Source organism: Tachypleus tridentatus, chromosome 1, assembly GCF_004210375.1.
Source record: "Tachypleus tridentatus isolate NWPU-2018 chromosome 1, ASM421037v1, whole genome shotgun sequence".
NCBI lineage: Eukaryota > Metazoa > Arthropoda > Merostomata > Xiphosura > Limulidae > Tachypleus > Tachypleus tridentatus.
Window position 1 is genome coordinate 177,158,960 of NC_134825.1, and position 17,505 is coordinate 177,176,464.

Here is a 17,505-nt window from a genome sequence, read left to right on the forward strand (position 1 = left end):
ATATTTACATTCTTAGCTACAAAGATTAGAGTGCTTTATTTCATCAGTTGGTTTCTCTTGCTTTTAAAATATTTATGGCCGTAAACCCAATAGTATCTCACAAGATCGACCAATTTAGAATATTTAGTTAGTCCTATGTTCATATTCCCACTGACAAATTTCTAAGAGTGTCACTATTATTCCCAAAGAAATAGTACTCGTAACTAACGGTTTAGTATAAAAATCACAAAAAAAAGCCAACTAGCGCCCTACTGACAAAACCGTTCGTGGTTCGACTGCTTGTACCACTGTGATATGTTATGTAATTTAGGTAGTAGCTTGTTTGTGCACCCAACCTGCAGTAGGAGCCGTTATGACATTTAAGGTTCAATGACATTAAATAATGAGATATCTTTTGGTAGGTCATAACTACGAAGATGAAAAGGCTGACCCATCAGAATTCTTTGAAGCTATTGACCAGCTAGCCCTCGCTTTCAGCAGCAGGTAAGTGTCATGTTACACTTCATTGTTTCCTTAGTTCCTCGTTACTTAGGTAACCATATTTCTAGTTTTGTTGTTGGATCAACTCATTAAAGTGACTTACTTTAACTGGGCCTGTTTATAAATCTTGACAGCTTTGTACTACCTGTGTTCGTTCATGGCCTTAATGTGTGGTAACTAAGTACAGGTAATTAATTTGTATTGTAAAGTGTTAGTGGTCTTAATGTGTGGTAACTAAGTACAGGTAATTAATTTGTATTGTAAAGTGTTAGTGGTCTTAATGTGTGGTAACTAAGTACAGGTAATTAATTTGTATTGTCAAGTGTTAGTGGTCTTAATGTGTGGTAACTTAAGTACAGGTAATTAATTTGTATTGTAAAGTGTTAGTGCTCTTTATGTGTGGTAACTAAGTACAGGTAAGTAATTTGTATTGTAAAGTGTTAGTGCTCTTTATGTGTGGTAACCAAGTACAGGTAAGTAATTTGTGTTGTAACGTGTTAGTGGTCTTAATGTGTGGTAACTAAGTACAGGTAAGTAATTTGTATTGTCAAGTGTTAGTGCTCTTTATGTGTGGTAACTAAGTACAGGTAATTAATTTGTGTTGTAACGTGTTAGTGGTCTTAATGTGTGGTAACTAAGTACAGGTAATTAATTTGTATTGTAAAGTGTTAGTGCTCTTTATGTGTGGTAACTAAGTACAGGTAATTAATTTGTATTGTAAAGTGTTAGTGCCTTTATGTGTGGTAACCAAGCACAGGTAAGCACTCCAGGTTGTAACGCGTTAGTGGTCTTAATGTGTGGTAACCAAGCACAGGTAAGTAATTTGGTTGTAACGCGTTAGTGGTCCTAATGTGTGGTAACCAAGCACAGGTAAGCAATTTGTATTGTCAAGCGTTAGTGCCTTTATGTGTGGTAACCAAGCACAGGTAATTAATTTGTATTGTAAAGCGTTAGTGCCTTTATGTGTGGTAACTAAGTACAGGTAATTAATTTGTATTGTAAAGTGTTAGTGCTCTTTATGTGTGGTAACTAAGTACAGGTAAGTAATTTGTGTTGTAACGTGTTAGTGCTCTTTATGTGTGGTAACTAAGTACAGGTAAGTAATTTGTGTTGTAACGTGTTAGTGGTCTTAATGTGTGGTAACTAAGTACAGGTAATTAATTTGTATTGTCAAGTGTTAGTGGTCTTAATGTGTGGTAACTTAAGTACAGGTAATTAATTTGTATTGTAAAGTGTTAGTGGTCTTAATGTGTGGTAACTTAAGTACAGGTAATTAATTTGTATTGTAAAATGTTAGTGGTCTTAATGTGTGGTAAGTAAGTACAGGTAATTAATTTGTGTTGTAAAGTGTTAGTGGTCTTAATGTGTGGTAAGTAAGTACAGGTAATTAATTTGTGTTGTAAAGTGTTAGTGGTCTTAATGTGTGGTAACTTAAGTACAGGTAATTAATTTGTGTTGTAAAGTGTTAGTGGTCTTAATGTGTGGTAACTAAGTACAGGTAATTAATTTGTGTTGTAACGTGTTAGTGGCCTTAATGTGTGGTAACTTAAGTACAGGTAATTAATTTGTATTGTAAAGTGATAGTGGCCATAATGTGTGGGAACTCAACACAGCTAATTAATTTGTGTTGTAAAGTGTTAGTTGCCTTAATATGGTAATTCAAGAACTCCATGTTACTTTCTTTCTGTGTTCCCGCTACTACTATATTCTGCCTTTGTTTCATGTACTGCGATATAAGACTGCTTTACCAAGTTTACGTGTGAAAAGATCAAGTTAAGTTACAGCAGAACACCACCCACTCACAGCCGTAGTGAAGGGTTGTGTTTGCTTTCCGCCCAAGTTTATTTAATAACCAAGACGTGAAGAACAAAATGTACTAGAAGTCTTCGAGTTCAAAAACCGTTGTTTTAACATTGTTATTTTGTAATAGAAATGGGCCATTCTAGCACCATTGTTTATATAAATGATATTATCACTAGATGGCGCAGTCTTACTCGTTGAAGTTTTTCAGATGTTTTTCGACTTTGTTGCAAATCTTCACAATAACCCGAAGGTAATAGAGCAGTTAATCTTGTTGTTGTGTGTATGAATAGGACGTTAGTTCAGAAACAATATAACATTGTATGGAAGTGCCACAGTTAGTGGATGAAACACAGTAATCTAAACAGCCCTAATGTAGATGTGTTGAGCACCACGCGTCACAGGGGCTGTTATCCTAATTGGTTAACATTAATTGTTTTCAAAGCTGAGTAAATATAAAAGTAGATCTTCGTTGTGTCTTGAGAGCCTGTGTAGGATCACGAGACCACGTGTGGAAATGAGAAGACTAGTACGCTGTGATGGAGAGGTAATAACGAAGCATTTTGTAAATGTTAACTAGATTAGGTTTCTGTGGCCTCACTATAAAATAGTAACGAAAAGTATACCCCCAAGGATTGAACGACAGTGTGACTGGTATGCAGGATAATTAAAGGAGTATATGATAAGCTGATCTGGAGATGTAGACAGTTACATTTCCACATAGTTTTGAGAACACGTGGTTAGTTAACGTGGTGATTTAACGGTTAGGTTTAAAGTGTTTAACAGGATGGTCAGTACCATTTATTTTAAAAGGTTCGTAAAGCATATAGTTTGTGTTTCTGTAGCAGGGGTTCTTAGCTTATTCTCCGCCAAGGTCATATTTGTGGAATTTCGCTTTAGCCCGGATTCGTCGTTTATACAGAATAGTAAGCTCTTGCCAGGTTTAGGGCTATTAGATATAAATATGGTTTTTGTTAATTTCAACAAATGAATGACATGAAAGCCCATTTGCTTCTAGGATCATGTCACTCACATTGTTTTTGTTCTAACAACAGGCATATTGTAGTTTTATAATTAATAATCAAGGTAGGAAATAACCGAATATTATATTCCACAAGGATATACAGTTCAAGTGTTTTCTAATGTAAATATATACACACAAACGTAGAAATAATAACAATTTGTATTGTAATATATGTGTATACAAATAAGTGTAAATATTATTTTAAAGAATAATCCTTACAAACCAGAATCAAATAGCCCTGTACACATTTAAATTACAATTAGTTGGCGTGTATTTAACAAAATATTGCGTGTCTCATATGTGAGTGACGCGGTACATAACCCTAAAATCATATCGGGAGTGAACGTGTTGAAGTTATACAGTTGGGGTTTCTGTATTGAAACTTTAAATATCAGTTTTTTGTAATGTTTCTTTTCAAATATAAGCAGCATTGATAGAATTTGATCTTTTTATAATATAAGTATTATCACTTCACATCTGGTACTCACCTGGTTTAACAAATACCTTTACTCTGATTTTACAAGTCTCACCTGGCTTAACAAATACCTTTACTCTGATTTTACAAGTTTCACCTGGCTTAACAAATACCTTTACTCTGATTTCCAAAGACTTGTCTGGTTTAACAAATACCTTTACTCTGATTTTGTAAGACTTCTCTGGTTTAACAAATACCTTTACTCTGATTTTCAAAGACTTGTGTGAAGTGTAGGCTTTAAATTGTTTTTATCGTACTAAGTACTTAGATGTAGATTTTTAATGTGTTATCATACAAGGTACTGAAGTGTAGGCTTTTAATGTGTTTATCATACAAGGTACTGAAGTATAGGCTTTTAATGTGTTATCATACAAGGTACTGAAGTGTAGGCTTTTAATGTGTTTATCATACAAGGTACTGAAGTGTAGGCTTTTAATGTGTTATCATACAAGGTACTGAAGTGTAGGATTTTAATGTGTTTATCATACAAGGTACTGAAGTGTAGGCTTTTAATATGTTTATCATACAAGGTACTGAAGTGTAGGCTTTTAATGTGTTTATCATACAAGGTACTGAAGTGTAGGCTTTTAATGTGTTTATCATACAAGGTACTGAAGTGTAGGCTTTTAATGTGTTTATCATCAAGGCACTGAAGTGTAGGCTTTTAATGTGTTTATCAACAAGGCACTGTACATACAAGGTACTGAAGTGTAGGCTTTTAATGTGTTTATCATACAAGGTACTGAAGTGTAGGCTTTTAATGTGTTATCATACAAGGTACTGAAGTGTAGGCTTTTAATGTGTTTATCATACAATGTACTGAAGTGTAGGCTTTTAATGTGTTTATCATACAATGTACTGAAGTATAGGCTTTTAATGTGTTTATCATACAATGTACTGAAGTATAGGCTTTTAATGTGTTTGTTCATACAAGGTACTGAAGTGTAGGCTTTTAATGTGTTTATCATACAATGTACTGAAGTGTAGGCTTTTAATGTGTTTATCATACAATGTACTGAAGTGTAGGCTTTTAATATGTTTATCATACAAGGTACTGAAGTGTAGGCTTTTAATGTGTTTATCATACAAGGTACTGAAGTGTAGGCTTTTAATGTGTTTTTTATCATACTAGGTAATGAAGTGTAGGCTTTTAATGTTTTATGTTATCATACTAGGCACTGAAGTGTAGGCTTTTAATGGGTTTTTTTTTCATACTAGTTACTGAAGTGTAGGCTTTTAATATGTTGTATTCTACTTGTACTAAAGTGTGGGCTTTTAATGTGTTTTATTACACTAGGGTTTCATCCACGTGAATATGAGTTGCCATGAGACGTCAGTTTTTGCCCCTCTGCCTTATCCTCTTCCTTCTATTATGGGTATTTTTTCTTCCCCCACTTCCTACATAGTGAGATCAAATGTTAAACACTAGTATCTGTAATTGTAGGAATATATGTAGGTGGTGGACCGAACTTGTATGTTGTAGAAGTTAGCTTAGAATTTCCAGTAAAAATGTTTTTGTTGTTGGCGCCGTATCAGTAACGTAATTACATGATTTGGTGGATAAATATTTAGAGACAATTATTAAATAATCAATAATAAATCAGGGAATTGAAGGGATAAAGTTTATCCGTTAAAAGTTAGTGGATGAGAAGTGTATTTATTGTATGAGCTAACAGTTACTGGGGGTGGGGCCAGTAGTGGTAAACTGTAACTTGAAACTTAGTGTATGGAGAAACACCTGCTACAGAAACAATGTGGGACGGTATAACTTTCGTCATCTTTCGAGATGTCGCTCGTGTCAGAAAGAACGGAAGATCGCGGTGTTGTTTGTTTTGTTCCTTGAGTCGGTTTAAAAAATGATTGTTAATGCCACATTTGTACTTTGAAAACTGCTAATGTCGATTTAGAAAATTAGTTTTTGTCTTGTTGTCAGTACATAGTTATGAATTTCTTCTTGTTTTCCATGCCCTCGTATTTTCTGCAGGAATATATACACAGGTAAGTGTTCTGTCCAGGACAAAAGCTGCTAAATCAACTTTGGTAACCGATATAAGAACTGTTGGCTATTAAATAGTTAGCTGTAAACATATTGTTATATATGAATTTTTTATTAATCTTTAGATTACCAGTTAGTTCTTACACCGTAACAGTTGAATGAAATCACTCATTTCCTGTATATAATACATAACGAAAACCTGGTATTAATTATTGAAATTAATCACACAAGTTTTGTTTACATTTGTCTGTAACTCACAGCAAATACACGGAGAGAAAATGTCACACTCTGTACAAGTAGTTTTTTAAAAAAATGATCAAAAATACGCGAGATGCATGCGTGATAGTTATGTGTTGATACAGTTCTAGGTTCTATCTTTGTTTGTATGTAATTTTAGAGTTAAGTATGTAGCACTGTTTATCTGTAATTCTAGGTTTGAGTATCTAGTTTTGTTTATCTGTAATTCATTATTTATTCTAGAGTTAAATACCTAGCTCATCCGTAATGCAGGGTAATTCGAGGGTTAAATATCTGGCGCTGCTGTAATCCATGGGTAATTCTAGGGTTAAATATCTGGCGCTGCTGTAGTCCATGGGTAATTCTAGGGTTAAGTATCTAGCTCTGCTGTAAAGCATGGGTAATTCTAGGGTTAAGTATCTAGCTCTGCTGTAGTCCATGGGTAATTCTAGGGTTAAGTATCTAGCTCTGCTGTAGTCCATGGGTAATTCTAGGGTTAAGTATCTAGCTCTGCTGTAAAGCATAGGTAATTTTAGAGTTAAAGTGTCTCGGTAAGACAGCAGTAAGTCGTCGGATTTATAACGTTAAAATCGGAATTTCGATTTTCCTTGATGGACACAGCAGATAGCCCAGTGTGGAAGTGCTATAAGAAAACACCCTAGAGTTAAGTATTAGCTATGTTTTATTGTGAATCATGAGCAATTCTAGGGTTACATATCTACCTATGCTGTAATCCATGAGTAACTAATTCTAGAGTTATGTGTTTTCTGTTTCACTATCAATGTTCTAAAGATGTTTAACTTGTAGCCTACAAATGATCTTATGAGTTCGTCACCTGTCAGTATTATCATGTATATTAAAATGCAGTGCAGTATTTCGTTGTTCAGAATGTAACACAACTAATTGTACTACTAAGGTTTAAAAGAAATCTCCGGTTTTCTGGTGAAGAACTATATTTTGAAAAAAAGCTGTAATGTTAAACATATGTATCAAAAAATAAAGTACTGTGTAAGTGTTGTCCATTTTGGAATTGGTTGTGTATTGTTGACTGTAAAAAGTTTACGGGATTCTGTTACGTGAGGAAACCACGTGTCTGGTAGCAAATGTTGGTTACAAAATGATATTGTTGCGTATACATAAAAACACAAACAATATAGTTAGGAAGGTCAAAAGAACAGCAGGTAACACTAGTATAGGTCTCTCAGATAAACCTCAAAATGTTCGTCTTATGTCCCTAATATAACATTACTTGTATTACTGCTTATGTAATGAAACAACCTGCATGTGTCAGTTCTTTTACATTCAGACTTGGAGCTATGGTGCGTCGGATAATAGGACTTTTAATTGTTTTATGTAGGTCTTTTTGACAGAAGTTTCACAATAACATTATTGTGTGTAAATATATAAACATTTCTGATATTGTATGTAAACATGCTGATGGGTCAAAGAAAGTTGTATTCTTATCACACAAGCTTCCTAGACTAGGGTTAGCACATATAGTTACAGTAAGAACAGTTACGTTGCAATCATTGAAGACAAGCCTGCTACATTCGCATTACATGCGACTCACAACAACCGTCACTTTTAAATACAGGCCTGCTTCGTGGTGCTACAGGTGACTCGTAACAAGTGCCACTTTTAAATACAGGCCTGCTTCGTGGTGCTACAGGTGACTCGTAACAAGTGCCACTTTTAAATACAGGCCTGCTTCGTGGTGCTACAGATAACTTGTCACAAGTGCCACTTTTAAATACAGGCCTGCTTCGTGGTGCTACAAATGACTCGTAACAAGTGCCACTTTTAAATACAAGCCTGCTTCGTGGTGCTACAGGTGACTTGTAACAAGTGTTACTTTTAAATACAGGCCTGCTTCGTGGTGCTACAAATGACTCGTAACAAGTGCCACTTTTAAATACAGGCCTGCTTCGTGGTGCTACAGGTGACTCGTAACAAGTGCCACTTTTAAATACAGGCCTGCTTCGTGGTACTATAGGTGACTTGTAACAAGTGCCACTTTTACTGTGCTCGAGACTTCACTACCGGGAATATAGTCTCGTGTTTCTACATATCCACAGTCGTTTTTTTTTATGAGCCCAGACACTTTCTGTTGGTAAACAGACTTCCCGTATCTCAACTTCACCAACTGTCAGTTGAATACCCAGAATGTTTTAAATTATCCTAATATGATTTAATAATTGTTAATAAAATCTCAAATTAAATTAATAGCGTCTAATGAACCCTGTTATTGGGTGAAAGACCTCGTTGCCACTGTGGTTAAAATATTATAACATGCTTCTCTGCTTTCACTCATAATTTCTCAGAACCAGGGCTGAATAGCCGAGATTTACGTCACGTGTGTTCAGTAGTTATCGTTGAATGGGAGAATGTGTCTTCTATATCGAATTTTTTTGTAGCTATCGAATCAGTATCGACGGTTCTGCCACACTTCTCTGATCAGTAAACGTAACTGCATATTGGCTGTCTGTAATCACGTGGTCATTTCTATTTCACTTTAATACATTTAGAATGTTTCTTGGCCATCGGGAAGATTTGTTATAGGCTAATACTATTACGTTACTACGATGATTTCTATCCTCAGATGCTGAACATTTCGACGTAATTGCTACTGATTCTGTGTGTTTTACGGGAAAATATTTGTAAAAATATAAACATCAAATCGATAAGTTATTGATTACGTAAGACCTGTATTTTTGATTCTCATTTTCAGTGGAGTATGGTGGTATATGTTTCTAGATGGCGCCAAAGCACTTTCTCTAACTATTTCAAGGATACATTTTCAAGATTCTTGCGGCGAGCTTGTCTGATCATTAAAACCACAGCTTCCCCTGTATAGTTGTAGACCTTGTTTCTTACTTTGTGTATTTTCAGTGTGAAGAAAGTACCACATGTGACCTCTCCCACCCCCTCACTTTCATATAGTCTCTCATTCCAGGGTCTTTCGTTATCAGTGTTGAATGTTAAAGTAATAAGTACAGTTTTTGTAATGTGGAACAACCTGACCTCTAACGGTTTATATTAACACTTTCGTGTATGTACCCCCTGATGAAAGAAATTGTATCTTCTTTTTGCACACGTATTATATTAGTAGTACTACCATTTTTTGGTAACTTCACCGATTCACTACACACTAAAGACTGATTATAATTGTGACACACACCAAACCGTAACTTTGGAAGCTTGAGATTAGAAAGGGAACAATTTTTAAGTTTTATATAAATCTAAATGTACCCACATTTCGTCTTAAGATGACCCGCAGCGGGTAGTCAACTTTCAACTTCTTTTTTGTAAATGATTAAGTTACATCCGGGAGACTTAAATAAGAAACAACACAGCCATGTGAGCTGGGACCGCGTGAAGGACTAATAATTGTACGAAAAATGTTTGTGACGTCATATAGCTAATTTGCTTCTTGGAGGCGGAGAACGTAACGGTGCGGGTTAGAAGACTATGAACAAACATCTATTTCGCCCTTGGTAAAACGGATATTAAAATTAAAGAGCAGAAGTGTAACACGTTATTCATTCCTTTACATATTTAACAATTGAATAATAGCCTAACTAACATCTTTTCCCGGTTCTGTAAAACAGTTGTTAACATGACTACAATGTTTATTTGTAGGTTGTTCCTTGACGAAATGTATAAATCATTATTTTCTAATTTTTGTCACATCATTAAAGGCATTATCATTCTTCTATGTATTAAAGAAAAAGACAAAAACGTTGTACATTATTGGCTGGGCGTGACCTATTTGTTTACGTAACGAATTGTGAATATTAGGTTTTGTTGCAAGCGTCTCATTACTCTAAGGGCCTAATATGGCCAGGTGATTAGGGTGCTGAACTCACAATCTGAGGGTCACAGGTTCGAATTCCCGTCACACGAAACATGCTCGCATTTTCAGTCGTAGAGGCGTTATAAAGTTACTGCCAATCCCACTATTTGTTGGTAAAAGAGTAGGCCAAGATTTGGCGGTGAGTAGTGATAACTGCTTTCCCTCTAGTCCTACACTGCTAAATTAGGGACAGCTAGTATAGATAGAGATAGCCCTTGTGTAACTTTACACGAAATCCAAAACAACCAATTATTACCCTAAAATCGTGTATCGCATATTGGATCCTTGGGTGTGTTATAGGAGTAATTGTCAGATGTCACAATTGTAGTAGCTGTATTGATTCTAGTCTGTTAAAACAGCCTCGTGCAAATTACCCACGTGAAGTATTCACGTAAACGAACTGTACACATCCAGCTTCAAAAGCACATTTCAAAAAAACGGAATGTTATAACTGCGAAAAAGTCATAGCAGTTGTAAGTTATAATTGTTTTATCAGTGTGTTAATATAACAAAAATCAGTATTAACTACTGTTTATTTTATGTGTTGACCATTTTAGTTGTGTAACATATGGATCATTCTTTGTATTAAAATATCAACTGTGTGTTACAGGGTGTCCGATTATTTGATGGGCGACTTAGATTCATCGTACCAAACTGTACCCAAAACTAGAGTAAGTGTGTGTGTATATATATATATATATATTCTCACGAACTGATATAAAACTACTATACTTAACTGTATCTTTAAGTATCACGTTATTCATATTATCTCTCGTTTTCACAAAAAGGTAAATATTTTAGGTTAAAATTAAAAAACTCGGGTCTAATAGTATGTGGCGTCCTCTACACATGAAAAATAACACTAAGAATTACTACGACTTTCCTAACTCTTGATTCTTACAACAAGATACTGAAAGTATATGAAATTATATCAAACTTCTTCATGTTTTAGGAAAACTAAAAGTTACGAAAAGCTGAAGAATTTTTATATATTTTCTTTTAAGTTAATGTATGTAAAAAACAACGTTTGCGTTATAAACTTAAGCAGATACCATAACATGTCTGTTATGTATAACATTATACAGGACAATAGGAAATGTTAACAATAATCAACACACAGTGTATAACTAACACTGTATTCTAAGCACTGTTAACAATATCCAACACACTATGCAGCTTTCACTGTTTTGTAACTACTGTTAACAATAACCAACACACTGCGTAACTTGCACTCTGTTGTAAGTACTTTTAAAAATATCCAACACAATGTATAACTTACATTGTATTGTAAGTACTGCTAACAATAATGAACACACTGTGTTGTAAGTACTGTTAACAATAACCAACACACTGTGCAACTTAAAGTGTTGTAACTTCTGTTGACAATAACCAACACACTGTGTAACTGACATTGTATTGGAAATACTGTTAACATTAACAAACACACTGTGTTGTATGTACTGTTAACAATTACCAGCCCCCCAGTGGCTCAGCGGTATGTCTGCGGACTTACACGAGAAAATCCGGGTTTCGATACCCGTGGTGGGCAGAGCACAGATAGCCCATTGTGTAGCTTTGTGCTTAATTCAAAACAACAACAACAACAATTACCAACATGCGGTGTAAAACTTACACTCTTTTGTAAGTAATGTTAACAATAACCAACACATTGTATAACTTACACTGTGTTGTGAGTAGTGTTAACAATAACCAACACACTGTGCAACTTACAGTGTTGTAAGTACTGCTAACAATGGCCAACACAGTGTGTAACTTTCTCATCATCATATTTAGTTGTGTCTTGTCTTCATCTTGTCAGTTCTTCATAATTTGAACCTAGTAAAATATAAGAACTGGAATGACTATGCAGAAGGTTATAGAACATCTGATGAAAATATACAAAAGTTTATTGGTTTTTTTCTACAGTATTTGAGTGTTTTGGCAGGTTTAAACATAATCATATTAGTGAGCTGTTAAATAGAAATTGGAGATGAATTTTAAATAATTCTCATTACCATATATTCACACTTCAGAAGTGTTGTAATGAAACTAATTTTATGTATGGTTTATTTCATTATATATTAAAACTAAACTGAATGATTTTACAAATACACCAGACGCAACATTCACAAGCCCTTACTTTCTGGTCTAGTGTGTATAAAGGTTTGTAGCTCTTAATATAACAGTGTAAGAGAAATTAGAAAATTGAAAAATTGTGTCTTTTCAGTTTCTTGGTGAACTCAGCAGATAGCCTGATGTGGCTTTGCTATAAGAAAACACACACACACTCTTTAGTTTTTTTAATATCAGAAGCCATTTTGTTAAATAAAAGTGTAAATTATAAATCTATGTTCAATGGTCATTCTAATTCTGTGATGTGATTATGGTTCAAATAGAAACAGTATGTTTTAGTGAATTTAGTTTGCCCTTGAAAATAGAAGATGGGGTACAGTGTTTTAATATATTCATTACAAATAACTTTTATTAATGATTACTTTATCAACAGTCTTGTGAAAATCTGTCAGCGGATGATGGAGAATCTGACCCTTTTGCTAAGGACAGAGATGCAGGTACAAATTTGTTTTTAAATATAATGATACTTTCTGTTACACCACATCAGTAGTATGTTAGTGAACAGACTAAAATTTGATGTTCCTCTAGGTCAGTAGGACATTTGTATACAGAATAAAACTGGATGTTACACCAAGTCAGTAGGACATTTGTAAACAGACTAAAACTGGATGTTACACCAGGTCAGTAGGACATTTGTAAACAGACTAAAACTGGATGTTACACCAGGTCAGTAAGATATTGGTGAACAGACTAAAAGTTGATGTTACATCAGGTCAGTAGGACATTGGTGAACAGACTAAAACTGGATGCTACACCAGGTAAGTAGGATGTTGGTGAAGACTAAAACTGGATGTTATGCCAGGCCAGTAGGATGTTTGACAACAGACTATAACTTGCTGTTAAACCCATAACCACACTACTAATTGATACTAATGTGTTTTCTTACTCAACTGTGGTTTAAGTTAAAAAGATTCTGTAGAGTTACATACATGTTATTTGAGATATTTTATATAACACATTATATTATTTCTAGTAGTAGAGATAACAAATTGTTTCCCTAATGCTGTTTAAATGTCTCTGTAATGCTATCATCTAAAGACAGGAAACAGCACTAACTCTTCTATAATATCTGATTTTGTTCAGCTTTAGAGGTACTGACACCTCAAGAAATAGACTTGAGACTCCTGAAGCTCACAGATGGTGTCGAACTAGCTCTTCACAGAGCCAAACTTTGGTCCAAGTATGCTAAAGATGTCATGACATACATTGATAAAAGGGCAAACTTAGGTGAGCATCTTTGCCATATTATTATGTCAAAAATGACTTCTAAGTATTGTGTTAATGCTTTCAGATTTCTACAGATATAAAGGTTGATATTGTTATGTTACATAACATTAGGATCAACCCTGAATATCTCGAAGATCTTCAGTATTTGTTATTAATATAGGCCAGATAGCAAGGTATCCTGTGTATTTATTATTAATATAGGTCAGATAGCAGGGTATCCCATATATTTATTATTAATATAGGTCAGATAGCAGGATACCCCGTATATTTATTATTAATATAGGTCAGATAGCAAGGTATCCTGTGTATTTATTATTAATATAGGTCAGATAGCAGGGTATCCCATATGTTTATTATTAATATAGGTCAGATAGCAGGGTATCCCGTATGTTTATTATTAATATAGGTCAGATAGCAGGGTATCCCATATATTTATTATTAATATAGGCCAGATAGCAAGGTATCCTGTGTATTTATTATTAATATAGGTCAGATAGCAGGGTATCCCTATATTTATTATTAATATAGGTCAGATAGCAGGGTACCCCATATATTTATTATTAATATAGGTCAGATAGCAAGGTATCCTGTGTATTTATTATTAATATAGGTCAGATAGCAGGGTATCCCGTATGTTTATTATTAATATAGGTCAGATAGCAGGGTATCCCGTATGTTTATTATTAATATAGGCCAGATAGCAAGGTATCCTGTGTATTTATTATTAATATAGGTCAGATAGCAGGGTATCCCTATATTTATTATTAATATAGGTCAGATAGCAAGGTATCCTGTGTATTTATTATTAATATAGGTAAGATAGCAGGGTATTCCGTATGTTTATTATTAATATAGGTCAGATAGCAAGGTATCCTGTATGTTTATTATTAATATAGGTCAGATAGCAAGGTATCCTGGATATTTATTATTAATATAGGTAAGATAGCAAGGTATCCCTTATGTTTATTATTAATATAGGTCAGATAGCAAGGTATCCTGTATATTTATTATTAATATAGGTCAGATAGCAAGGTATCCCTTATGTTTATTATTAATATAGGTCAGATAGCAAGGTATCCCTTATGTTTATTATTAATATAGGTAAGATAGCAGGGTATTCCGTATGTTTATTATTAATATAGGTCAGATAGCAAGGTATCCTGTATGTTTATTATTAATATAGGTCAGATAGCAAGGTATCCTGTATGTTTATTATTAATATAGGTCAGATAGCAGGGTATTCCGTATGTTTATTATTAATATAGGTCAGATAGCAGGGTATCCTGTATATTTATTATTAACATAGGTCAGACAGCAAGGTATCCTGTATATTTATTATTAATATAGGTCAGATAGCAGGGTATCCCATATGTTTATTATTAATATAGGTCAGATAGCAAGGTATCCTGTATGTTTATTATTAATATAGGTCAGATAGCAAGATATCCTGTGTATTTATTATTAATATAGGTAAGATAGCAGGGTATTCCGTATGTTTATTATTAACATAGGTCAGATAGCAAGGTATCCTGTATATTTATTATTAATATAGGTCAGATAGCAAGGTATCCCTTATGTTTATTATTAATATAGGTCAGATAGCAGGGTATCCCGTATGTTTATTATTAATATAGGTCAGATAGCAAGGTATCCTGTATATTTATTATTAATATAGGTCAGATAGCAAGGTATCCTGTATATTTATTATTAATATAGGTCAGATAGCAAGGTATCCTGTATTTTTATTATTAATATAGGTCATATAGCAAGGTATCCTGTATGTTTATTATTAATATAGGTCAGATAGCAGGGTATCCCGTATGTTTATTATTAATATAGGTCAGATAGCAAGGTATCCTGGATATTTTTTATTAATATAGGTCAGATAGCAGGGTATCCTGGATATTTATTATTAATATAGGTCAGGTAGCAGGGTATCCTGGATATTTATTATTAATATAGGTCAGGTAGCAGGGTATCCTGGATATATATTATTAATATAGGTGAGATAGCTGGGTATCCTGGATATTTATCTTTAATATTTTGTAAATTTGTTAATTGTGCTACACACATTTTTGTTCTTTTGATGTCTGTTACTGTTTGCGTGATTTCAGTGTTTGTTTCTAATTTATGTGTTCAAAGACATAATCCTGAAATAAGCTTTAATTGGGGCTATGTTATAGTAAGCCATCACATTTTACTGTTAAGGTTTTCACATTAAACTGTTTTAGTATTCTTAGACTTTGACTTAATTTTTTTTAGTTAACAGTAACCTAAAAACTTGTTGAAAAAATAAATATTGGTGATTCACTGAATAACGTAACTTTTTGTTTGCACCATATTTATTTGCTCTAGCTCTATAGTTGTAAACTTACTGTTAGTTTTGTGCTGCTTGTAGAAGCTGACCATGCTCGCAATCTAGCAAAACTGGCCCAGTCCATGAGACCAATATTACAAGAAGAGGTAAGGATTAATTTTGTAGAACTCAGCCAGTATAGTACACATGTCTGTGTGAACCACAGTAGAAACTTCAACTTTTATAATAATCTGGGATATTAGAAAGTTTTAAGGTTTAATAAATACATTATAAAAATAGATAAAACATTATAGGATGTGTTCAGTTGAAATGTTATTGAAATTTGTGGTAAATCAATACAAACAAGGCTTAAAGATTTTGAACTCTTAACTTAAAACGTTATATCATTGTAGTTTGGAGTTCAGAGTAATAGATGTGTAGAAGTGGTAAATGGTGTAGTTAGCCCTGAGTAACAGAAGTGGACAAGTGGTAAATGGTGTAGCTAGTTCTGAGTAACAGATGTGGACAAGTGGAAAAATATGGAGTTAGTTCTAAGTGACAGATGTGAACAAGTGGTAAATAATGGAGTTAGATCTGGGTGACAGATGTGGAGAAGTGGTAAATAATGGAGTTAGATCTGGGTGACAGATGTGGACAAGTGGTAAATAATGGAGTTAGATCTGGGTGACAGATATGAACAAGTGGTAAAATATGGAGTTAGTTCTAAGTGACAGATGTGAACAAGTGGTAAATAATGGAGTTAGATCTGGGTGACAGATGTGGAGAAGTGGTAAATAATGGAGTTAGATCTGACAGATGACAAGATGTGACAAGTGGTAAATAATGGAGTTAGATCTGGGTGACAGATGTGACAAGTGGTAATGGAGTAATGGAGTTAGATCTAAGTGACAGATGTGACAAGTGGTAAATAATGGAGTTAGATCCAAGTGACAGATGTGACAAGTGGTAAATAATGGAGTTAGATCTGGGTGACAGATGTGGACAAGTGGTAAATAATGGAGTTAGATCTGGGTGACAGATGTGGACAAGTGGTAAATAATGGAGTTAGATCTAAGTGACAGATGTGAACAAGTGGTAAATAATGGAGTTAGATCCAAGTGACAGATGTGACAAGTGGTAAATAATGGAGTTAGATCCAAGTGACAGATGTGACAAGTGGTAAATAATGGAGTTAGATCCAAGTGACAGATGTGACAAGTGGTAAATAATGGAGTTAGATCTAAGTGACAGATGTGGACAAGTGGTAAATAATGGAATTAGATCTGGGTGACAGGTGTAGACAAGTGGTAAAATATGGAGTTAGTTCTAAGTGACAGATGTGAACAAGTGGTATATAATGGAGTTAGATCCAAGTGACAGATGTGACAAGTGGTAAATAATGGAGTTAGATCCAAGTGACAGATGTGACAAGTGGTAAATAATGGAGTTAGATCTGGATGTGACAGATGTGAGAAGTGGTAAATAATGGAGTTAGATCCGGTAAATAATGATGACAGATGTGACAAGTGGTAAAAATAATGGAGTTAGATCCAAGTGACAGATGTGACAAGTGGTAAATAATGGAGTTAGATCTGGGTGACAGATGTGACAAGTGGTAAATAATGGAGTCTAGATCAAGTGGTAAATGACAGTTAGATCAGATGAAACAAGTGGTAAATAATGGAGTTAGATCCAAGTGACAGATGTGGAAAAGTGGTAAATAATGGAGTTAGATCTGGGTGACAGATGTGGACAAGTGGTAAATAATGGAGTTAGATCTGGGTGACAGATGTGGACAAGTGGTAAATAATGGAGTTAGATCTGGGTGACACGTGGACAAGTGGTAAATAATGGAGTTAGATCTGGGTGACATGTGGACAAGTGGTAAATAATGGAGTTAGATCCAAGTGACAGATGTGACAAGTGGTAAATAATGGAGTTAGATCCGGGTGACAGATGTGACAAGTGGTAAATAATGGAGTTA

General features: G+C 34.3%; 1 protein-coding gene across 6 annotated transcripts in view; it reads left to right on the top strand.

Moving 5' to 3' along the window:
• Positions 1 to 17,505, top strand: part of LOC143231028 (rho GTPase-activating protein 45-like) — a 98,802-nt gene that overhangs the window by 45,258 nt on the left and 36,039 nt on the right. For 4 of the 6 annotated variants that reach the window (XM_076465505.1, XM_076465514.1, XM_076465522.1 and 1 more), the window contains 5 exons: positions 402 to 483; positions 10,476 to 10,536; positions 12,372 to 12,435; positions 13,082 to 13,225; positions 15,624 to 15,688. In XM_076465505.1, the coding sequence (XP_076321620.1) occupies positions 402 to 483; positions 10,476 to 10,536; positions 12,372 to 12,435; positions 13,082 to 13,225; positions 15,624 to 15,688 (416 nt within the window). Of the gene's footprint in view, positions 1 to 401; positions 484 to 2,689; positions 2,828 to 5,599; positions 5,778 to 10,475; positions 10,537 to 12,371; positions 12,436 to 13,081; positions 13,226 to 15,623; positions 15,689 to 17,505 lie in introns of those variants that run through there. The other 2 variants (XM_076465551.1, XM_076465542.1) reach the window with 2 other exon arrangements.